General features: G+C 41.5%; 1 protein-coding gene across 5 annotated transcripts in view; it reads right to left on the reverse strand.

Annotated features, from left to right (window-relative positions):
* Positions 1 to 248: 248 nt before the first annotated feature.
* The window catches only part of RALB (RAS like proto-oncogene B), a 44121-nt gene continuing 18780 nt past the window's right edge, over positions 249 to 25589 (reverse strand). Inside the window, exons 1-6 of one of the 5 annotated variants that reach the window (XM_041473048.1) lie at positions 24754 to 24937; positions 10326 to 10509; positions 8448 to 8604; positions 7130 to 7338; positions 4258 to 4435; positions 249 to 2150 (exon numbers count right to left, since the gene is read on the reverse strand). In XM_041473048.1, coding sequence (XP_041328982.1) covers positions 2031 to 2150; positions 4258 to 4435; positions 7130 to 7338; positions 8448 to 8561 — 621 coding nt within the window. In that variant the 5' untranslated portion in view covers positions 8562 to 8604; positions 10326 to 10509; positions 24754 to 24937 and the 3' untranslated portion in view covers positions 249 to 2030. Of the gene's footprint in view, positions 2151 to 4257; positions 4436 to 7129; positions 7339 to 8447; positions 8605 to 10325; positions 10510 to 24021; positions 24100 to 24753; positions 24938 to 25390; positions 25408 to 25589 lie in introns of those variants that run through there. The other 4 variants (XM_041473049.1, XM_041473051.1, XM_041473047.1 and 1 more) reach the window with 4 other exon arrangements.

The following is a 25589-nucleotide window of genomic DNA, read 5'->3' on the forward strand; positions in this document are numbered from 1 at the left end:
TTAGATGTGTTACAGCTCCCAGTGTCCTATTCAGTGCTTAGGCTTTAGATACAGGTGACACAGCTCAAGTGACAAGTTCTGTAAGCCAGCAGGTTTCCAGCTTCCGCTTCAAAACACTATTGGGCATTACAAAGCCAACTTCACAATTAATTATACTGTTCACAGAGAATAACTTCCAGAGCTGGTTAACCTTTCTTTCTGCCCATACAAGATAAGAGTAACAAAGAAGGAATTTAATTTGACAAGAATGAAGATTACAGCACCTTTTATTTAGTACAGTTTCCCCAATTCAATGAGTTGCCTGACAAGATGAACTAGTTATGGAAGACAATGAGTTTGTGATAAGTCCCTGTAAAACCTCAGGTCAACAGAGGTTCTGATATAGATCACATCTTACTTTTTTCAATGTTCAGAGAGGGAATGCACACAAGCAATCTAGTACACGTGAAAAAATATTTTTCAACCTCAAATGACAATACTAAGTACTGAACAGTATTCACTACTCCATTTCAGGAAGAAACACCATTAGTTAATTTAGTGCTGCAGTGAGCTTCATTGAACAATCACTTAAATTAGTTTCACCAAGCAACTGTTTTAAGCATCCAGTTAGGAGCAAGATACAGTTACTCTTCAAGTTTCTCCACTCCTTAGGCAGAAGATAGCCATAATTCATTCAGTAACTCCACAACCAGAAGAGAGTTCTTTTCCACAGTGACAGAAGTGATTTTTGGCAACTGCACTTCATTTAAACTGCATCAGAAAGTTCATTTTATTCAGCTGACAACAGAACCTGCTAAGTACTGACTTTTCCACTTCTAGACTGGTTTTGTTGAACTGACATGACCACCATTGCGTAAGTGACAGCAAAACTCATCATGTACTAGGTTGCTGTGCATCAGAAACAGTACATATAAAATTAACAGTGAGTAATAGATGTGGCAACTGCTTAACTTCATTTGCTTTTTGACACCATACAGCTCACTAGCCAGCTAATCATTGAGAGGTAACATATATGCCTCACCTATTCCAGGTCATGATTGTGTGATGGGACCCACACTTATTCAGCATTTTCATCTTCAGCAAGACAGGAGACAGATGCAGATGTTCTCACTTTCCAACACTATCATCACAAGTGTTCCAATATAAACATAACTGATTAAATCAACACCTATTTCCACTATTCCAGTACAAGGGAAGGGAAGGATGATAGATGTAGAGTGTAATTGAGTCAAGACAATACATGGAAGAAACTCAGGAGAGCATTTCAGGGAGATGGTGATAATACTATTCCTTTTGAAGAAAGGCTTACAGTCATTTTCTCACCCCATATCACTAATTTAAGGATGAGAAGACAGACCCCAGCAGGGAATGCATCTAGCCTGTATTTAAATATCAATTTTTTCATTTCCTAAATAAGTATGAATTGAGTCCTTAGGCTTGATTCATGAATGCTGTATTGACTAAACAGAACACAGAAGAAAGTTTGTTTTGAGTTGACTCTCAGCTGTCGGTTGCTATTTCTTACATGGAGCGTGGGGAGGAAGTCAGCAGATTTCAGTGTAAGAAATATCAGTGACAACTAAGAGAAGATGGAGACTCAAACCCTTTACTAGGTGTCATCTAGCCTCTCTGCAGTTTGCACCATCAAGGAGGGCAGCAACAGCAGGAAAAAGTGTTTGAACCTGAACAGCTGTGCTGGTTAAGGCCAATAGAGGTTCAAGAGAAACACACAGAAACATTAGAAGGAAGTTAATACAAAAGTACATTGTCTAACCAAGCAGAAGGATTGTAGTTCTGAAACTATTTCTAGTTTTGAAAGTTGGAAGATGGAGCCCATTTCAGTTTAAGGAGGCAAAGGTTTTGTTGGATACTGGAAATGGTTGCAAAGTTGTTTTCACATTTTGGAGGTGTGATATGCAAAGCAAAAGATAAGGGAGTCAATACAGACTTCCTTTCATGAATCCAGCCCTATATCCTTAGTGGTATTTTATCCATGCCACCTGTAGATGGATATTTACAGTTCCAAAGCATCACAGTAAGCAACATCTTTCTTTAAAGCTTTTCTTGTTCTTGCCACTTTTCTTGCCATTCTTGTCTTTGTTTTCTGACATTTTCTTTGCTCTTATTTCTCTCATTAAATCAAAGAACACCTAGAAGGGAAAAATAAAGAAAGATTAAACAACATCAGCCACCAGAAAGCAGATAAAAACTACTGTATTCAGCAGCAGCAAATAAAGATGTAGAACCACACTGTACTCAATACAGTAGAAGTAATGCTAGGCAAAGATTCCTGTGACAAACTCAACATCAGAATCACGTAGTGTGTTAAGCAGTGACAAAAAGCTGCACAATCTTACCTGGCTATCAAAAAATTCAACAGCCCTGTTTTAAGAGATTTTTTATTAAAAACCATTCTTGAACAAAAGCAGCATTCAGAGCTCATGAGAACATTTGTCTGTGCCTAGCCAACATCTCCAGTGCTGTTAACTATGGAAAGCAGTTACTCCAGCCTTTTCCATGCAGTTACTATTCTGCTTGGTCTATAACTACAAAGGTGCAGCATTCAAGTGACAGGGCACAAAAAATTCTCAAAATAATGTTCTAAGAAAAATTCAGAGAAAGTCATGCTTCCTTTCATGTCTCTCATTTTTTTTATCCAAAACTTAGGCAATTTCACCCCTGATTGTTCCTGATGTCTAGGTACATACCACTTAAGATGCAAGAGCCGTTTTGCTGTACAGTCATTGGGTATTTATATTTAGGATTATTTTAAAATAATTTTATTTTATTATTTGAAATTATTTTTATGATTACAGAACAAGAGTTTAGCATCGCTCTGTAGAGCTAAAGTGCAGTTTTTTCCAAACAGGGAACTCCCAAGCCTTTGATACTTGGAAACAAGACCATGCTACTGATCAAAAGTAGATTAGTTTGAAATTCAAAACCCTCTAAAGGTTTTTGGTTTTTTTTATTCTGCTACAGTACTAACACACAATCACCACAAAGAGAAATATCTTGTTGTACAATACACCTAACAGTGCTAATACAGAGGATAACCAGTATGCCACATGAGCTAGCCAGTGAAGCCCTGTAACAGCAAATCTAGATCACCATGCTAGTACACCCCAGACACACAGCTCCACTGCTGTTAATCCCAACTGATCAGAAAAACTAGTCTACATATAAAATAGGCTAGCCATTCATTAGTAATATGAGATGCTTATAGGAAAAAGCAAGTCTAAATATTCATGTTTCACTACATCACCCAGTTTATGCAACTGACGGTGACTTCACCAAACTGAAATCATGAGGTCTCAATTCAGGAGTTTCATATACTGTAGTTTTAATGAGAGAAGGAGTTCCTGCCAGTAACTTGTGCACCACCAGCATTTCCACTAGTGAACTAGTATAGAAGAACAGGAAGCAGTCTAGAAGAGTACAGCTAGCTGCAAGTGTTCTTTATCCAAAGAGAAAACTGCTTAAAATTTGTAATCTTTAAACAGATGCATATTAGTAAGACACATTTGGAGCCCTTAGGGTGCAAACAGTAATTTCATGTCATCTTCCATGAATTGGTGAAGTAAAAAGGCACCCTTTTCTTCAAGAATTCCTCACTACAAACAAAATTAAGGGTATGACTGAAATTTATTTGTCCTCTATACAGGACAAACATTCTACAGTCATAATTCATTCCTCTTCCAGAATATTCCACCACCACTGTTTATACAAGAAACCATCAGCAGAATAACATGAGAATAACTGTCCTATACCACCAAGGACAAGTCACAACAGGACAGGGACACAGCAACAAGTTCTTCTCACAATTCAAAGTAGTCTTGGCAGAAAACAAGAATAAAATGCTTAAGATTAACCACACTACATGTAGCTTCACAGGGAAGGAGGAACAATTTCTAATTGTCCATAGCTTGTTATTGATTGGTGTTATAAGGACACACCCTACAAGCAAAATAACATACTTAGGGAATCCTTAGAACCAATTACCCAAAGTACTACTGAAAAACTATTGGTTCAGGTCCAAACAGTTAAAACAAGACAATAGCATTAACTTGTTCCAGATCTCAGGTTACCTTAAGCTAGGTATGTGCTTAAGTGCACACCTTCCAGTAAGTGCATTGTTTTTTGTTTTAAATAAACTAGGCTTTCAGAAACCAAACTGTGGACTTGCTTTTGTCCCAGCAAGAGTCAGCTACTAAACAAGTAGTGATGATCTAATTGAGCAGATGTCATTTCTCTTACCTTATCTACATTCGCTCGAGTTTTGGCTGAGGTTTCTACGTACTGCACCCCCCATTCTTCTGCCTTACTTCGAGCCTCTTCTACAGGCACTTGTCTGCGCTCCTCCAGGTCAGATTTGTTTCCCACTACCAGTAAAGGGATTTTGTCCTCTTCAGCCTTCACACGCAGGATCTGTTCCCTAATGCATGAGGTATTCAAAATAAAAATATCTTGTCAGTAGTAGCAACAAAACTCTCACGCTTATGTGGAGTGGATCAAGTGGTCTGCACATTATCAGTGCTTACAACTGGTTATTTCCCAACAGTTGGACACACACTTTAAAATTATTCCAAGATTAGCATAGTAATGCTATGGGCTTTACACTACTGAAAGCCTCACACTTCCAGGAAGGCAGTTCTACCATTTAGTTACTGAGTAATCAGGCTCTAGGAAAGAAGATGACTATGGCAGAAGAGCAACTGGCAGCAGGAGTTCACATTTGAATGAGGAAAAGAGTACAAGTGCCATGTTTGCCAAGTTCCACCTTGGCATTCAGTCACCATCTTTAATTCACAGTCTCTATATAGGTCTGGGCAACATGAAGTCTTTGCCAAGGCAACAGTAGCTGGCAGAGATCATTCCTAATGGCTACCTAAACTTTACCCAAAGGGGAGAGTTACTACACAATTCTGAACTAAAATGCTAGCAACCTTCCCCCTTCACAGACTCCAGGAAGATATTCAAACTGCCAGCATTAACCTGTCATGCTCTGAGGATGTACTGGCATCCAGGAAAGGAGATGGAGTGATGTTGCATACCAGTCTCAGTCTGCTCTTTACTGGGGTAAAACACAAAGCTGAAACCAGACTGACACATGCTGCTGTCCATCTAGGATGCTGGAAGAACTCTACCACTCTAAACTATTTTTAAATGGTTATGAAGAAGAGCTAAACAAGGCATGAGCACAGTGCTACACCCTCTCATCTCACCGAGTTACCACACTACTTCAGATGCCTGCATTTTCCATCTACAAAATAACAATGTATGGAGAGTACATGAGACTCTAAAATAGCATTAACACTGAAGCAGACAATCTGCTGTTGCATTTAACTGCATCTTCACACATTTTCAGATGAAAGAAAACACTGAATGCATAGCATCAGCAGGAGAGCTAGGGTTTGAAGACAAGCCTATCATTTGTTCAGTATTCAACTTTTTTGTAACGTTAGGATTCCGGAATCTTTTGATCTGCAGTAAATAATACCACTCTGCAGTTTGGCTTGGGATGCTGGTGACTCATACTACCCATTCCACACTCCTTCCTGGACCAAGGAGCTGGTTCTTGCATGTCAGCCTAAATATTCCATTTAACTAATTTCACTATTTGTTTTACTTCTGAACCATTGAAAAGTAGGAGATTCTGCATCACAAAGCTCTTAGGCCTTCTTGCCCATCTTCAGGGCTAGCATTGCTTTTTCATTGTTTTCCTGTGCTGGAATCTTGAACCAACACACCACTACCTAGTTACAGAAGTCTGGCAAAAAAACCAAACTGCCAAGACAAATACTCCTACTCTCTTTCATTCAAAGCCTTTAACTTTGGATTTAACATTATATTTCACTTAGGCGTATAAGCCAAAACGAAGTGCTTCCACTTGTCTCATTTACTTTGTGTTCTTTGAGTGTTACCTGACCTTTTCCTCCATCTTACATTAGGAAGAGTCCTAGTACTCAGTTTTGCAGTCCTGTAACAGTTGAACTGTTGGCTCCTTTCAGAGCTGCAGTTAGAGCAAACTGAGCTCTGCTTGTATGTCCCATTACTGTCAGCTTTCTGAAGCAGAACAAAGTCACAGAAGTATTACGTGACAAAGGATCAGTATTTTTATACCTCATGAAAGATTTTGTGGTCATCCAGTACTGTTGAAAGAGGATAGTAAGTTCTGGAGTGCAAGGAAGATTGCCTTAGCTTTAAGAAAAACCTAGAAATAAGTGTCCTCAGCTACAGCATTTCCATTACCAGTTAGTATCTGTTAACCTCGTACCACTGAAGCAAAGGGAACATAAGGCAGACTGATAAAGAGCTTTTATTCTGACAAGCATAGAACTCCTAAAATTTCCCTATGCTTTGGGAAGTTTTCCTTCAAGTTATACAGCTATTCCAGGCAATCTCTGATTTACCTCCTACTGAGGCAATAGGTATTATCAAGAACAGTTAGAACCCTTGCCCTGAAGAATGTGGCCACATGGATTCTAAAACCAGAGAGGTGGTTTAAATCCTTTTCTACTTACTCCCCACACTACACAAGCAGTTTCTGTGGTCAATCTGGTGCCAATTTTTACATCAGAACTGCTAATCCCAAGAAGAAAAATGGAAGTGCTTACTACTACCCTGCGTCTTTCTAGGAATACGTCTGCCTACAATAGCAATGCCTGGCTGCCAACCCTTGTTTGGCACCAATCCATACCTGAGAGTGGAGGCTAATCCTTCCCTTCCTTAGAGCACCTGCTTCTAGCAGTAAGCAATACTGTGTCTGAAACCTGGCCAAAAGACAGACTTAATTCCAGAAGTACTGTTCTAAGATAATTAAACTTCACATCCATGAAGACTGAAAATTGGCTGGAATATGCCTTTTTTAAGAGTCCAAGAATCTGTTACTTGCCTGAAGTTGCTGCTGGCATAGTGTACTCGTAAGTTGCAGGCACGAAGATGACTAAAGCCAGAGGCTGAATACTGTGGTTTAGATTATCAGTTACTGAGAGCAAAATGGTCAGGTGTCACTTTCATTGATCAAATGATAACAGACAAAGAATAAAGAGCTGTAGCTTTTAGGCAGAGTTGTCAGAGCAACACAGGAACTGGATAACTTCCCCTGCCTAGGAGAGAAACTACTCACCGAAACTCTGCTGTTGCTGTGAAGGATTCGTGCTCTGTTATTGAAAAGACAAGAAGAAACCCTTCCCCACTGCGGAAATAGTTGTCTCTGATAGCTGCATAATCCTCCTGTCCTGCTGTGTCCAGAATGTCTATTTGAACTTCTTCACCATCCAGAACTACTTTCTTTCTGTAGCTGTCAGCCTTGGTAGGTTCATAGTCTTCTACAAACTGACAAGAAAGGGATCAGTGTTTAGACAAATACTGAGACTTTGACAGTAATTCTATCTTCCTTCTTTCACTTCAGTGACATTTAAATTCCCCAAAACCTTCTCATAATTCAGTCAGCCACTAAGTTCCACCACTTTTTTTTTTTAGTGTTACTATTAAAAGCAAATTATTTAAGCCCTTAATACATCAAAGAGCCAATTTGCCTAGTCAGGTTTTGCTACACAAAACACTGTCAGCAGCTTCAGCAGAATTTAAGAACAGACTTGCAGTATAAGTTAAGCAATGTGCTGGCCTTATCTGGATCTCCCACTTTTAGAAAATGCATTTGAATGTACTTCAGGAACAGGTATCTGAACTTTTAACAGGTGTAGATGAGAGCATCCAGCTGCTGAACATGAAAGCCTGTTCCATAATTACACAGGCACATACTTTAGTCCATTCAGTATTGATCAGATCCACAAAGCCACTGCCAGTTCAACAGCACGCATCCAGCAGAGAAGTAGAGAGGTAAAGAGCCTCTCAGCCTCAGAACACAACAATTAAGCCCAATTAAGCTGGCTGGCTTTCATTAATGACTACATCACCTGTTCAGATACTTACACTACTATAGTATGTGTGGACAAACTATAGATAAATACTAACTTTTGAACTACAGGATCATGTATTCCTTCACATAACTAGTGTGGGCTGCCTAATCTAGCTTCCAGTATACCAGCATGGAAGAATTCATGCTATGAACATGCCTACTTCATCACTCAGCTCAGAATGAGCTAGAGTGTTTACTTCTGACTTCAGCCTTAACTGACCTAAATTACAAAATTAAAGTTCAACTCCAAGTAGTAACAGCTTCTGTACACAAGCACCCATACATTATGTATGACTTCTGAAGACAGTTCTTTCACAAATAAGCATCAATTTTGTCACCTTGAGCCAGAGATGTTCCCAGAGGACACATCTCCCAGCTTTCTACATCCTGCTCCTGCCCAGTTGGGTCATCAGGTCTTTTGCTCATCACATTTACTTCTCCTGTCCCACAAAAAAAAAAAAAAAAAAAGCCTAGCAAGCCATATGAATTTGTGCTTTAGAGAAGCTGAACTGAAGTTACTTACCTCATCATACATAAACTGAAGTGTGAGGGCAGATTTACCCACACCTCCACTGCCAACCATAATTACTTTATGGAGGGCCAAGGAACTCTGGTTCTTGCTCTTGCTGGCAGCCATTGTCCTGCTTGCCACAGATGAAGTGCCAGGCAACCAATCAGATCTGCAGAGAGAAGGAGCACAGTCACCCATCCACAACATTGGTGACATCAGGGTAGCATGCAGGTAAAGCGTCTCACAAGTGCTGAAAGACCAGATTAAAACCCTGCCCTGAAAGCCTAAAGAATGGGCCACTCCAATGCATTGGCATGCAAACCATGCCTAAGGTATGAGTAGGACAAGGTATTAAAACAAATGCCTTCTATTTGTGACAACAGTATGACCAATAAAAGTGCCAAAGGTTTCTAACAAGCTACTCTTAATTTGTAAACCCAGCCTACAAGACTAGTGTCTAGAGGAGTTTCTAAAGAAAAACCCACTCTCTCTCAAAAGATATGAAATTAAGTGGTTTTTATTGTTCTTGTCATAAGGCATTACACCTTTCTAAAATATTTCTTTAATGTTGATACAGCTATACCTTAGATCTGCTCATAGGCAGAAATCTGGCTTTTGATCTTCTCCCTGCGTAGGCTAAGAAAACAGCAGAGATACACAGTAAATTGGCAGGAACAAGTTGCAAAAGCTTCTAGCAGAAAGTCTCATGACATGGTATTACCATTTATTTTACACTCTTCCTGCCTTTTGATGCTGCAAATCTAATTTGCTTAGAAAAAAACCCATTCCTGCTTTACTGCAAAAAAATCTCAGTTCCTATTCTCCTCCTGATGTTGCTAAGCCATAAAGGAGTAAGCTTCAATAAACAAGCCCTAGCTAACAAGCCTCTGTTTGTGTGTTATGTGAGCCTAGTAATTAAATACTGGAGGCTCCTTAAAAATAATACTGCCTCTTTTTTGGTTGGTTGGGTTTTTTAAAGCGTAGTTGGACACAGTAGTTGTAACAGCAGCTGCCATGCTGACTAGCACAGAGCAGCATCTCTAAGGACAGCACATTGAAGATAAAAGCAGAAATAAATGAAACAAAGATGTGTCACCAGTCAGGATTCCCACACAGAAAAAAACCAAAATATTAGTATTTCAGACACATGATGAGTATATGGTAGATGGCAGGATAGACATTCTTGTGTCCTTGGAGCACCACAAAGGACCCCAGCTGTTCATATCCTGGCAGAGAGCTGTAAGGAGACCAGCAGACCATTCAGAAAACACTGCTACAGGAAGTGGCTGTACCAGCCTTGATTTATAGCAGCACACTTTATTCCAGAAGCAATGGACCTTCCAGGAGTTTCAAATTTACCTGGACACAATTACTCTTAGAAAAACACTGCAACTGCCACATCAGCAAGTGCAACTGTACGGAAACACAAGGCCAACAGTAGAAGTTACTGAGTAGTATATTGGAAAAAGCTTCAGGACAACCGGCTGGCTTAAACAAAATTAACAAGAGACTAAGGGATCATCAGCCTACAAACATGCCATAGGATTATTTAGCTTGGAAAGGGACCTTTGGATACTGTCCAGTACAACCCTCTTCCTGAAAGCAGTTTGCTCCAAGCAATCCAGTTTATGTGCCCTGCATTCTGAGACTGACAATTCCATGACCAGTCTGGACAACTGCCCTTAGAGTACACTGATAGTAACTATTTTTTTCCCCTTGTCATGACTTGATGTTCTGAAAAGCAACAAATCAAACTAAGTTCTCATTGACTCATGCATACAAGAACAAACATGCCAACAATCAAGAAGTGCCCTCAGGACAGCACTGTCAAACATCTGAGCAGCAGTATTTTTCCATGCAGTTTTTTACTCACACCTGTTTGCTACATACATTTAGTACAGCAATGCAAATTAATCATCTTTAAGTGCTCATTCTGGGATAAACACTGGTAAGTGAAGACAGATATTTTCCTCTGGTAATCTTCTCTATTATGTTATACATCAGCTCCCTCATCCAGGACACTCCTTAGTACAGAAATGAGGCGTGACAATTCCTACTTCTCCATAGGTTCTCCCTGTACAGCACAAACATATATTTGTTGGGATAGTGAATTCAGCAATTACCACAGAGATTGATTTTAACTCAGTCACTGGAGAGGCAAGAGAGGAAGAGAACATTTCCCTACCAAGGGAACGTGAAAAAACACAACAGGTAGCACCCGAACTCGAAGTTGTTTTGCCTATCGTCCACATAGTCTACAAATGGTAAACTGGAATTCAGCTTGCTTGGACATAAACACCCAAGAAACAAGAGCTACAGATTGGCCACACAACGAGATAATTCAGGGACTTTAAGTGTTCTAGAAATAACACAGCCTGCTCTTAAATTGTAGAGAATGCTGTTTTGTCATAATTCAAGAGTAGTCTGGCTTTCACAGTAGTAGATAAGCTGCTTTCTAGAGTGTGACCCTTAGCTACTTTTCATATAATTGTGACTGGTTTTAACCTGTGAGTATTCTTTTATCAGACATCCTAACATTGTTGTAACTGTTGTGTTATTTAATACAAAGTTTTCAAATTAGACAATTTTCTGGCATCACAAACTTAGGAATATGTAATAGGCACCAGCACTAAGTCCACTGTGCTATGCAACAGCAATAAAGGCTCAATGTACTAATAGCCAAGAGATAAGACTTTCCTTTCTGTCAATACAAATACCACATCTTTATATGGTTATGGCAAATTAATAGTTCTATTTTAGCAAAAATACTGACAAGCTTGAGTTCATCATAATGGTAAGTGGAGGGAATACTTAAATCCTTCCTTCTCTATTCCACCCAAACAACAGCCGTGTCGAAACTGCAAGGTCAGCCTTACACTATTACCTGATTCATAATCAAAGCAAAACCCACCGAAATAGCATAAAAATTGACAGTTTGCATCTAAAGCTCTCCATAGCCAAGGTACTCGATCTTCCCTGCAGAGCTGTTCCAAGTGCCACTCAAATATTTCAGAGGATTAGGACTACAGGGACCCCGTGAATGCAGCAGTATGCTCACAACACAGACCCTGTGCAGTGTGCACTCAGTGAGGTCCCAGAAACTGCACACAAAGCAGCTCTTCTTTGGTGGCATCAGAGGGAGAGCATGGCCCCCTCCAGCCCAGAAGAGCCGAGCAGTGAGGAGGCAAGAACAGAGGACAAGGCAAGGCTGAAGCAGTGTGACACAGGATTAACACAGTATCAGTGCAGAAGTGCCAGTGCTTACAGAACAACAGGCTGACAGCACATCACTGCTTCAGAAAGGGGCATGGTGAGATTATAATAGGAATATTCTAATGAAACAACAAGAGAAGGCATTGGAGCCAACTGTTTGTTTATTTTTATCTCCACTTCTTCAGCCCAAGAAACAGTTTACACAACATGGTTCAAAGCTCACATCTAACAGCTACTTGAGGTTAAAAAAAGTAAAAAAAGCCCCAAAATCTATTAACACAAGTGGAAGCTCTCTCCTCTGCTATCTCTGAGTAGGCAAGGATGAATTTTCTTCCTATTCTGTACATTAGGCATCCTTGAGGCAGTCAAGACACTGACATTAACTCATCTGTTCACAGAAAAACAAGTCTTGGGAAATCCAACCACTTCTCAAAAAAAGGAGCAGTGTCTAGAACAACTGTGACAACTGCAATTGCTTTAAAACATTACTTAAGTCCCTTCAGTTTAAGGAGCATAGATTTAAGACAAAGGGTATTATTGCATATGCTGAAGAGCACACTCTGAGTAGGTGTCCAGACAAGACACCCAAAGCTGTGGTAAGATGCCTCCTCTCCCCTACTGCTCTTTACTTCTTTGGGCACAGTTTACTTTCCAGCAAGATTCACCCTCCTCTGACAGGACAAGAAGCAATCCATTGGGCAGTCAGTCAATCTATTTAATTTCCATCTGTCACTTTACCCTCAGGTTTAATGACACCATGTTGAACTTCATATGCTAAGTGTCATAAGCTGTAAAAAAAAAACCAAAAAAAAACCAAAAAAAAAAAAACCAAAACAAAACAAACAAAAAAAACCCCAAAAAAACCCAAAAACAAACCACAAAAAACAGCCAACCAAACAAAAAAACCCACCACACCCCAAGCCTTCTGAAAGTTTATTTGGGGGGAGTGAGGCAGGGGAGGTGGTTCCTTCTGGTTACCAATCACCCTGCTTTGAAATAAACTGCTAGACAGATGCCATGTCAGAGAATAAACTTTTTCTAGCAGTCTTTCTTCTTCAAGAAAATAGAAGTAATTACCTGTTTCATATGTTTTCAAAGATAAGGATTAAGCCACTGACTTGATAACTCTGCATTTATTCTATAATAGGTAACACACAGCCTTATGCACAATGGGAGCTTTGTGAGGCTGGTGAAAGATGCTCTTCAGATGAAGGAAGGAAGGTTACACCAGCCCACAGGCTGCCCACATGAAGCACAGAATCTACAATTCAAACCATAGGAGTTACTAATCAGCTGTTTTGATTTAGACTTCTGAAGATCTCTACTTGGCCACAGGACTAATCAAACCATGCCACCTTCAATGTAAGATATCTAAACCTAAACTCACCAGCTATTTCAGCCTTCCCTTATCTGTTTAGATTACAATTCCTGCAGCTTAACTACAGCCCCCTGAACAATGTTGTGTCATTCTTGGCTGGTACCTTGAAACTGAGCACTTCAAGGCAATTGTTTACAAACATCTTAGTAAACTGCTTTTTCTCCACCCTCTCCTCAACCTAAACAGTAAAACTGCTCAGAACACAGATTATAAACAGGACTGGTTTACCTAATACCAAGACTCAAAGACTATGACTGAATAATTATATGTATTTCAAACCAGACCACACTTTCACATCCCTGTTTATTTCACGTGAATTAGGACGACCACAGCTGCAGAACACTTAAAGAAAAACACTCTCGTCACTTCACAAGAATGAAACTTTGCTACAGTTCATCCAAGTACATGAGAGAAAAAAAAAAAAAAAAGAACAGAAACTTCACTAAGTCTACCTGGTTTTCAATAAATATTCTGTTGCTATAATAAAAGAATCTGAGACCCTCCAAAGGCTTTAATTGGAATTGCTGCTAGTTCTTCCATTCAGTTTGAGATTTAAAACTGAAATAAAGCTCTAAGCTCAAAATTGCTGAGATCAGCCCTTGTTCTCTTGCTGTGCAGCTGATATCTTTGGACATTTCTTTTCACTGCTATCCTGCCACTGAAAGCAGCCATTCTTTGGATTTTAAAACAGGATTCTAGAAACCCTTAGCCCAATAGCTTGACAGAGGAGCTTTGTTAAACCCTTCAGATACCTACTTTTAAAGGAAAATCTGGGTATTCAACCTATTATAAAGACTTAAATATGATGTCATCAAAAGCCAGCACAGAAAGAGCAAGGTTTTGCAATGGTATTTTAGTGATCCTCATTTATCAGAATATGAATTAGAGGCTTTGAAGTGTTTGGTTCTGTGATATGCCCATAAGAATGTAGTCACAGAAATTCCCTGGATCACAAAACTAATTAACAATCTCACTGAGCTATGAACTGTAAGAGCTCCTCAGCCATTCTGAGGTTACCCAGAAAATATTTAAGTACTGAAACTCCATTAGCTTTCAATGGACTGTAAATGCTCCAACTGGTAATTCAACTAAAAAAATCCATTTGAGATTAAGTGGCATATTTAATGCCACTGAAAATTTTAGGATATGCAGGCTGAAAAATTACAAATGCTACTCTGTCCTCTTTTGCTGTGCTAATATCTTACCTCTTAGCATATACCCAGTTAATGGTTTCCAAGCTAAACAGAGATCATGATGTGTTTGGTAGAAATTCCTGCTTGGGATATCCTCATCCCCATGTAATGCTGGACGTTTCTACCGTCTCAGTTGTGCTTATAGATTTTTCTGAGCCACGTTTAATTGGGTCAAAGAATTCATTCATCTTGAGATGACTCCCAGAGCACAATGGGGTAGTTTTGCAGTCCCCATTTATATCACCCAATGCTGCCATAACCATCCTCTGTCCCTCAGTCCCCTCTTTCTTGCCCCTGGCTGTTCCAGCCCATCTCCTCCTTCAGCAGAGCCATTCAGCACAGCCCACTGGGGCTGCCAGTCACATCTGCAAGGCCACACACGCCTCAGTGCTGATGTGAAGGGAGTTTGTACAGCTCAGGCCAAAGAAGGTTTAGCAGCCATGCAGTTACTTATATTGCTGCAGAAACCAGGCAGCAATGTTCACGATTCACTCCTTAGACAAGGGGCAGCCACCCCCCTGTCCTCAGTGGCCAGGCTGAGCACTGGAGTGAAACCCAAAACTCAGATTTGCTTTTGGTAATCAGGCATTTTCTCTCCGTAAGACCTACTAGTAGACTTGCAGTTGCCACAACAAGGGCACTGCAAAAGAAACTCAAAACAGATTTTGAAAACTTAATACTTTATAATAGCAGGATGAAAAGTAAGAATTTAAAGCAAGGAACTGCTTTACTCTGTACACATTAAGGGATCTAACCTCTTTATATAGGCTAGATTCTTGTTCAAAGTGGCAACAACTACATCCCTAAATGTTACAGGAAAAAACTCAGAATAAATACATGTACTTAATACACTGAAAGTTACATTACACCAGTTTCAGACAATTATTATTAGTTACTAGTCCTGCCTAAATCTCCCAGAATGTGTGTAAACTTACAGATATTGGCTGCTACAAATATGCTCTAGCAGGAGCTACACATACACTGCTAACTAACTAACACATGAAGCAAGACCAGGACTAGCAAGTTCACTTTGTTACAGCAGTTAAAGGTTAAACCAAAACCTGAAGCCAGGTCATTATTCTCCATCTCCTACAAGGCTGGGGAAATGACAGGCACAGATTGAAGAACCATTTCAATTCAGAATTGTTTTTCATCAAAAGAATCAGACTGGAGTATTGGCTTTCATAATAAGAAAGACTGCAGACTGTGAGATGAACTTGTACTGCAGGAGAGTCCCTAAGACTTGCTCATCTGGAAAATATCACAGGGAGTATAAAAACAGTATTTTTAATATAGTTGTGATCAGGAGCCCTCTCTGCATGCATGAAGAGGACGCAGATATCACTATATACTAAAATATTCCAATAGTATTAATAGCATCAGACATCCAATCAGTGGATACCAGCCAATTAGGATTAAGAATCTCTACTAGTGACCTGGGTCTCCATACTGTATCTTACTTTTCACTGTTCCACACATTTGCACGCAAAGTTATCTCCAGCTCTTCACTTAGACTAAAAAAGTTTAACAAAATCAAGTGATTTTGAGAAGAGTGATTAGTATACAAAATATTTTTTGGCACCTACAGTTATGTAGAACGGGAAGAACAAGAGACTCCCAGGTGCATTCCTCCTTTGACTGGTCATTGTCCTTGCAACCTACAAAGCCTAGCACGCTGCTCTTTCCAATGGGTTATAGCTAGACTTGGTTAATTCCATGTTTTAAGGCTCTGTTCAGATCTGGACCACCACAACAGTGATCGATTTTAAGCACAAAATACCTGTATATACTCACATTCCCCACACTCCTCTCCATCCTTGCCAAGCACAGCTTAACTCTTCTTACAGGTTTTCAGAGATGCATCCATGCAGCTTGGAAAGCAAATCTGACAGCATTTAACTTACATTTACTTACTAGATAAAATTCTTAAATATATGCCCTCTCACATAATTCAGTACAGAACCATTCTAGATTACTCATTACAAATAGACAGATATTACCTTACACATCAGCAGTAATCTCAAGCCAATAATCTTGCTAAGAATAATCTTGATATCTAAGAAAAACTGGAACTACATCCTGTCCAAGTCTGTAGCAAGGTTACAACCTTCAAAGATTTAGTCACAGGAAAGAATCAGTCTGATTCATTGCTCAGAAGAGTAACACTTCAAAGCAACCCTTTAAAACTCAGATCTTATGCTGAAGTTAAATATAAGCAAACATATATCCCTGTTCCTAAGGAACTTTAATATGTGAATTTGTTTGTTCGGGGTTTTTTTTCAGGGATTTTTTTGTTTTGTTGCTTGGTTTTGATTGACTGTTTATTTTTAGAATTCCATCAGAGTGAAAGAAAAACAGCCAAGTAACTTGTTTTTGAGCAGAGAAGAAAAATTACTTCCCTCCAACAGTGCTTTTAAGGCGCTGGAGCACACCCTCCCCCCACCCCAAAAAAATCACATACATCTATATATAAGTAAATAAGGTTTCATGCTACAAAGCTAATGCTCTTAATAGCCAGGTACCCACAGTATCGAGAGATTGTCATTGCATGTAGGCAGTACAGTTACAATAACTGCCTCACTGTTGCACAGATAGCATGCAAGCATCATAGTTGCACAGAGTCAGTTTTATGGGGAAATAAGTAAGAAACCACTCTTCACATTATTTTCCATATTACTCAGTACAGAGCAGCTAGTAGGGCATATGTAGCACCAGAGAGAATATACTCTTCATTTCAGCAAGAAAGTATTACCTGGAGTGAAAGTCATCAGACAGCAGTGCTATTACAGCTAAAACCACTTCTTCAGTAGGGAGATATCTAGCCAGACCTCTCCAAATACTTTCAGAAAGCCTCCAAGTCTAACTCAGAAGACATATTGCAGACAGACGACAGCAGAGAGGGATCTACCATGTTGCTCTTAGCCTGCAAGATGTTGCTAGAAAACCTGACAGAATTCTTCTATAAGCACAAGGACTGAGTTAATACCATTAATCAGTATTATTATGCTAAGAGTTTGTCACTGTGGTGATAACAGTCTAGTTGCCTAATTACTTAGGGTGAATTATGACAGCACAGTTCACACTAGGTAATTTGGCTCATACCAGAAAAGTGACACTCAGGCAACAGACTTGCTCAACAGCCTCACTCCCACTGACTCGCAAAGTGTATTTCAACTACACTTCCTTTGAAAGTTCACCCATGCAGAAACATGTCCATCTTTGATACACAGCATACACGAAGTCCACCAAGCCACCAAGAGACAGTGGTGACATGCTTCAGATAGTTAATCTCATACCAATTTTTAACTGGATCTCCAAGAGCCTAACAAATATAACAGCCAAGTCAAACACGTCAGATCACACAATCAGTGTCTTAAGTGGCACTCTAGAGCTCAAAATAACCAAAATCTTACCTCAGTATGAGGTTACAACATGGTTTCAGTTACTTCAGGGAAAAAGCTGCAGCTATATAATCCACAAGAAAGTCAACACTACCACTGATTTCACAAACTCCAACAAATGCCCATTCAACTGAGAAGTGTGCTACAGAGTTGCAGGAGCTCTCACTACTGTTACCCAGTCCTGGGGCTACCAGACCGGGTCCATTGGTCTCACAAACAAGGCACCAGACACTGCAGACAGGCCACAAGCTGCTACTGTTGCTTCCCCAAAGGATGTATCTCACTAGGTCATGCTTCCATAGTGAACTGGACATCTGGGGTAAGTCACAAGTCCAAACATTATTCAGGTAACACCCGCAGATGCAACTGTCTCTGCCCATACAATTACATTCCTTGCTCACAAACTGAAGTTAATATCTCATGCTCACATCTCCATACGGGGAAATGGAAGTCACTGTTGAGACCACATTTGATGCTGATAGGCAAGCAATAATCCCCCATTCTGAGCTCACTCTTAACCATAGAATCCCAGCTCCCTAGGAGCACTCAGGGATCACCTTCCTATAGCCTATGAAGGTACTCCCACTATTTTAAGCACTTCACTGACTTCACTGCAGGGTTCACAGATGCATACAGTGAGTCACTAAGTTCCCTCAATGAGGCAACATCACACAAGTGTCAAGCACTGAACCCTTTCTCTCCATCTTTCAATCAATGCATTTACATCACACAAAACAACAATAGTGACATTTAGTGCCCATAATTCAGCTGCTGTGTTATGTCACCTTTAAACACATTTCTTTACTCCAGTTTCCCCAATGAGGTATAGAACATCATACCAAGGTATTCTGCACATGCAAGAAGCTGCCTTTCTACTCAACTAGGAGCAGATGTTTTCAATAACAGACAGTCCTCCAGACTACTGTGTTCACACACTTTACATCAAAGACAAAAGCAGTATTTCTATCTTCAAATGGGAACTGGATTATGACACCAGTACAGGGGTCTTATGCAATTTCAGCAGCCCTATAGTTGTGGAGAGCTTTACTTATGGCAGAAGTGCTATCCTTGGTCTCCCTCATAGTGTGCTGTGCCTACCACTATAAAAACATTTACAGTCAAATGTGTGCTCTTCAACACAGCCTCCAGAGTGCTATAGAATTAAGAGTGGCACAATATAACATGCTTGGTAACTCTGGGTTTGGGTGGCAGACTATTAACTCAGAACCACTTGACTTCAACACAGAGAATTAGGACACATTTAGCTCAGGACACTTCCCTTTACGACCTAGCAAATGACAGGTCACATGAACATACAGAACTAGTGGAGAATGTAAACTGTGCATTTATTCTTGTGTGCTCCTAGAGACATTTCCTATATCTGCAGAGCACTTAACCAGAATAAAAAAACTACTGTTCTCACACACAGCCAGCTCAGCTCAGAGCTCATGCCTTTCCTGGGAAATCAGGGTGCTTCTACACACTAATGCATGCAGTACAGGGAATGAGCTGGAGACGCTGGTGGTCTGTGTGTAGCTGCAGGGGTTAGAACCTCATTGGGACCACAGAGATGAGCTGGGATAGCTCTCATGGCTACAGTGCTGCTGTGTGGATGGCTACAGGCTCTTTAGGACAGACTGGCAAGGCAGGAGAGTTTCTTTCCCATGAGAAAAGCTGGAGTGCACAAAGCTCTGCCAGCTTATGGGTCAGGAGCAGCAGTCAGCAGGAGGACTGGACCAGGCAGTCTCCACAAGTGTCTTCCAGCCTCAAGCAATTTTAAGTCAAGTCTGTGCCCAGCAATGCAGTTGCTGCAAATCTTATCTATGGGAAGGCCCATTTTTCAACTTGCACAAGTAGTACAGCAGAGCTAGAAAACTTAAAGCCAATCCATCATGACTAACACTTTTATTAGAAACGTTATCTAATACTATAAAGATGTGCAGTATTACCACCAACTGGTATGCCTAATAATTTTCTAATTAGTTTCCTTCCATTAAAACTTCAGAACAGATTCAACCAATAAAGCCTACTTTGAATTTGGTTTGCCTTATAAGACAAACTTAAAACTACATTTCCAACACCTGCAGAATTGTTTAAAAAATTGATTCTTAAACTGTGTTTTAAGACATGATAAAGTGCAAGGAAAGATTGGAATGCGTACTTGGAACTGGGGCTGTGTTTTGAGACACCATTTCTTTAAATTTCTTGGCTATTCTGTTTTATGACATGGTAGATAAAAGCAGAAAGCTGCCATAAAAGTCAGTTAGTGAGACTTCTTGGTGAGTACACCAATGAGAATTCCTTACCTACCCAAAATGAGATCTCAAGTAAGCCAAGAACACTAAATAGCAGAAGAGTACCATCATGGAGAGCAGTTTAGAGGAAAGGCTATATCACAGATCACTACATATTTTACAATTAATTCATTTTAATCAGGGAGCAGCTTCCCCAATTAGTAAAACCACCTCTTTTCTGGAAAGCGGAAGCAACCGACATGCAACTTGATCTAAAACTACTTCACTTGTTAAATGTCTGCTTTAGACTGGTACCCAAGACAGCATCCCCTGGAGCAGGGTAGCACCAACCTTATAAAACACCTACTTAAAAAAAAAAAAGCCACTTTGGTGTGTGTTCTGCAACAAGAAGTCCAGCGTTCAGGTAGTTCCTACAAATAATCTTTTAAAGTGCTTTATCATGTTCAGTATAAAACTGTAATACAGTACTCTATAACAATCTTGTCCATAAAGTGGGATTCTTTCCTCTGTTAAACCTGTGATTCAAACCACCAGCTTGGAAAAAAGAAAAAAAAAAATTTGGTTTGCCTTATAAGACAAACTTAAAACTACATTTCCAACACCTGCAGAATTGTTTAAAAAATTGATTCTTAAACTGTGTTTTAAGACATGATAAAGTGCAAGGAAAGATTGGAATGCGTACTTGGAACTGGGGCTGTGTTTTGAGACACCATTTCTTTAAATTTCTTGGCTATTCTGTTTTATGACATGGTAGATAAAAGCAGAAAGCTGCCATAAAAGTCAGTTAGTGAGACTTCTTGGTGAGTACACCAATGAGAATTCCTTACCTACCCAAAATGAGATCTCAAGTAAGCCAAGAACACTAAATAGCAGAAGAGTACCATCATGGAGAGCAGTTTAGAGGAAAGGCTATATCACAGATCACTACATATTTTACAATTAATTCATTTTAATCAGGGAGCAGCTTCCCCAATTAGTAAAACCACCTCTTTTCTGGAAAGCGGAAGCAACCGACATGCAACTTGATCTAAAACTACTTCACTTGTTAAATGTCTGCTTTAGACTGGTACCCAAGACAGCATCCCCTGGAGCAGGGTAGCACCAACCTTATAAAACACCTACTTAAAAAAAAAAGTCATCAATATTAAATCCAAGCTGGAAACATTCTTTAATATATCCATCTAGCATGCCCAAAATAGGGGCTAAGTCTAGGTCTCCAGTACTCTTCTGAAAAATAATCTTTCACTACAGGTAAAAATATACACAGAAAGAGCTAGAAACCAGAGGAATCACAGCATCTGCTTAACTCAGCATGTTCCCAGCTTTCCAGTTCTACGCTTTGCCTTCAGATTAGTTTTGACACATTCCAAATTTAAGAAGAACATATTAAAAACTCCAGTTTCGCTGCATTATTAGTGGCCTAAAACATTTCACACTAATCACTTCAACTGACAGCAACACTAATTCACAAAGTAACGGCTGACAGGATTAAGACTTTAACAAATGCTTATAATCCCAGAACTGATTTTTTCAGTCTTCAACTTGTGATCCAGGAAACATTCCTAGTCAGGACTGCATTTTCATTAAGTCTCATATTCGTGTAATCAACCATTATTCCTTTGTCAACAGCTTCAGCAAGGAGGGCTATGCGCTCAAGGTTCCACAGAAAACAGTTGAAGCTCTAAGCAAGCACTTTGTTACCATAAAGAATCAAGTAGCTACTTACACATCAGCCTAAATAACATTCTCACATTACAAGACTCCATGACTTTCATTTTGACAGGTCTTGAAAAACACATTTGCACATCTCAAGCACAAGAGACAAAACAGATCCTCTAATATTACTATTAAATAAATATTTGGGAGAACATGAAGAGATAAAGCATGAGTTATACAGACTTATCTTGCTTAAATGACAAGACAACTTGATATTTCTGGGGCAAGCATGGAGGAGGTTGGTTAGTTCTGTTTAATGAGCTAAAAGAGCTACCAACAAAATGATTGCTCCATAGCAGCTTTTAGCAAGGATTTTTAAAATACATGTTCTGAACCTCTTATCAAGAAGCAAGCATCAACTGCATCATACAAAAAAAAGCCACAAAATTGACTATTACCACTAGGAGAGTAAAACAACCAAGACAGTCTGCTGATCCTGCTGCTCCAAGCAATAGCAGGCAACAAGCAATGGAATCTTATCACCACTGCTTGACAGTGATGCAGAACAGTTAGCAGAGACATGGGGCTTGAAGGTGGATAAAGAGAGAAAACCTAAAATCTGCAGGTTTTTATCAGTAGGATAATATTTCCAACTCAAGACAGAATGAGTTTGAGAATATAAGTTGCTACATAACCTGGCTGATAATTAGGATCAGCACATCTCCTAAGTGAGCCATGCAAAATTTCTTGAAGTCAGGCACCCAGGGAGTGAAAAGCATCAAACACTACATTTCTCTGCTTCTGTGGCCTCCCCAGCCACTGCCTTTCACTCAAACCCCTGGACACCACTACTGCCATCCCAAGTTGCTTGGTACAGCAACAGGCACAAGACACCTCCTGACCTCAGGGAATGTTTGTCCTGATACCACTGTGTACTTGCCCTCCCATGGGTGCTTAGTGCCTGCACAGCTGTCATGAGAAACAGGCTCCCTCAGTGCCCCTGCTAAGAGAGGCTATTAATTCACATGAATCCGTTGTGTAATAGAAAGCAATTCATTTAATCAGTCACGTGGAGCTTGAATCTAGTTAGTAGGAAATGATTGAGTTACTGTGCAATTATCCACTGCGTGGAAAGTGAACAGGTTTACAGGACAAGAACAAACTAAGAACCAGATTCCCAAATTATGATGCTAGAGCTTGTTCTGCTGTTTCATGTGGCCATTTCTGCTCCATTCAGAGCACAGTTTTGTTCCATGTGAAGCATGCACCCCAACACTTCCCAGAGAAGCAAGTAATTTAATCCAGCATTTAGTCAAATAACAGTAGGTGCAAAATCAATTAAGCAGCTGAAAAAAATTTGAGTCTAAATGAGGCATTAGATCACAGAAACTATAAACTATCCAGGATTCCAGTGTACACATCCAAGTGGTCCAGGCAGTGTCCCATCATTACTGACTTGATTTGAAGAAAATGCCTCAACTGCTCTTCTACCCAGATTTCCAGTACCACTGCACTGACAATTAGAGACAAGTTTGAGAGTTTTAAAGGACAGCCAAGAAAGGATATTGTCTGGTCAAATTAAGCTTTCAGTTAAGAGCTTTTGTAATGCATTCCACCTAAATCTTTAGACTAGAAATTCCTCTGCAGTATGTACATAACACTAGCAAAAATAGGTCAGTTTCACTTTCTTTCAGGCATGCAAAACAGAAACAAGTTGGCTTACTCCAAAAGAAGTGAAAATAAACAATTTACTCCTAAAAGTCTAACACAGGAAACCTGTTTACAGGACTAGTCTGAAGGCTATTTTATTCTTAAATGAAGCATTTATTAATAGAGGAAATAAATGCAAAATATTTCACCATGGTAAGTTGGTATCATCTGATCATAAGCAAAAATCCAAGTAGTTAAAACTATTCTTGCAAGTCTGCTACGCATGAATAAGTGCAAAGATGCTATTGTCAAGGAAAATTGAACTGTTACTATTAAATTCTCTATAATAAAATTATTTTCAGCCTTCAAGCAAATCCAAGAACCACAAGTCTGGTTCTGATTTGTTAGTTCCTACTCTCACTTTAACAACTTTAATTGCGGGGTGGGAGGGGTAGGGTCGGGGCAGGGAGCATTTAAGACATTAAGAAAAAAAGACATCTTTTCTTGAAAATCATGTACCTCTGAGGATGAGGACAGGCACCTCCCTGTCCCTCAGAAAAGTCACAAGGATCTTGGAACCAGAGAAGTAATGTTAGAACAGCTTAAAAAAAGCAAAACCCAAAAGTAATCAGACTGCACACTTCAGCTTTGAAAATGGCAAGGCCGCTCCCTGTGCAGGTGCAGTCTCCTTGGTCCCTTCCACCATGAAAATACCCAGGCATAGTCAAGGCTAAGTCTCCTGCTCTCAGGACAGAATCGATTCAACAGGGCTCCAGCAGAATGACCGAGTCAGGCCCCCACCAGCTGTTCAGGAAACATGACTGCGCTGCTTTGCCTCACCTCACTCCCTGCCCTTCTCCAGGTAAGGTCACACTCAGGCACCACCCTTCTCTTCCTACAAGATCTGCACCGGTAAGGCTGCAGGGAGGATAAAGACGGGCAGAGAGAGAACACAGCCAGATAAAACAACACTCCCCAGGAACTTCTGGCTCAGCTGAGACCACCAGCATCCCAAACCCTCTGTTTATCTCCCGCAGACGAAACGTTATCACTTATCCGACGGCACCAAGAGCAGGCAGGGCAGCCTGCACTAACGCTCAAGGCCAGCTCCTCCTCGCCCTTTCCCTCCCCCACGTCCCACTTGTAGACAGGAGCATGGGGATCCCCGGCTCCACCTCAGCCCGGCGCCACCGGGAGCCGCAGGAGCGGCCGAATCCACGAGCGGGGCCTCTCGCCTCGCACTGCGGCTCCCGCGCAGGCCCCACGGTCACCGGCTGGCCCCGCTCTCCCCTCGCCCACGCCCGGTGCTCTCCCACGGCCGAGGAACCCCCGGGTAGAAGCCGCGGGGCTCTCCTCGCCCGACAAACCCCGAAGAGAGGGGCTGCCCCGCACCGACGGTGACACCTTCCCTCCCTCTCCGCAGAGCGGACACGGGCGGGCTCAGCCACATCCCCAGGCTGCAGCCCTCCCCAGACTCCCGCCTGCCTTCACCGAGAGCGCGGGGCCGGGACGGCTGAGGCCCCCACCAGCGGGTTGGGGCGGGGGGATCCCGAGGTCGCTGCTCGCTCTCACCTGGGGGCTAAGGCCCAGTTCCGCACGGCGGCTCCAGCCCGGCTCCTGTCTGGGCTGTGTCCCCCGGCCCCGCTGCCGCCGCGCCCCGGCTCTCATTGAGGGGGCAGCGCCGCCGCCCGCGCGCCCCCGCCGCGCACTTCCGCCCTCGCCGGCGCCGCTCCCGCCGGGCCCGGCTCCCCGCGAGCGCGCGCCCGCCCGCGGGTCACGTGGAGCTCATGAACCAATCAGCTTTGGGGCGGGGCCGGCGGGGGCCGTGAGGGGCGGTCCCCGCCGTGTGAGGGGCCGGTCCTGCCAATGCCGCGGCCGCGAGTCGCTGCTGCCCCACGGCTGCCTCCGTCTGTGTCCCCCCGAGCTCTGTGCAGAGCCCCGCCCGGCGGCTGAGCCTGTAAGCCTCGCAGGCTCGGTTTGATCCAAAAGAATCACAATCATTTAGGTTGGAAAAGACCTTTGAGATCATCGAGTCCGATCTATGACTAAGCACCACTATGTCAATTAGACCATGGCACTGAGTACCACGTCCAGTCTCCCTAGACACCTCCAGAGACGGTGAGTTCACCACCTCCCTGGGCAGCCCATTCCAGTGTCTATTCACCCTTTCCGTAAAGCATTTCGTCCTGATGTGCCGCCCGAACCTCACCTGGTGCACCTGGGGCTGTGTCCTCCTCATGCTGTCCCTGGTTGCCTGGGAGAAGAGCCCGACCCCCACATGGCTGCAGCCTCCTACCAGGGAGTTGTAGAAAGTGAGAAGGTTCCCCTTGAGCCTCCTTTTCTCCAGGCTAAACACCCCCAGCTCCCTCAGCCACTCCTCACAGGACTTGTGCTCCAGACCCTTCACC

The sequence above is a fragment of the Pyrgilauda ruficollis genome, unplaced genomic scaffold (assembly GCF_017590135.1).
Source record: "Pyrgilauda ruficollis isolate IOZ18807 unplaced genomic scaffold, ASM1759013v1 scaffold3, whole genome shotgun sequence".
Classification (NCBI taxonomy): domain Eukaryota; kingdom Metazoa; phylum Chordata; class Aves; order Passeriformes; family Passeridae; genus Pyrgilauda; species Pyrgilauda ruficollis.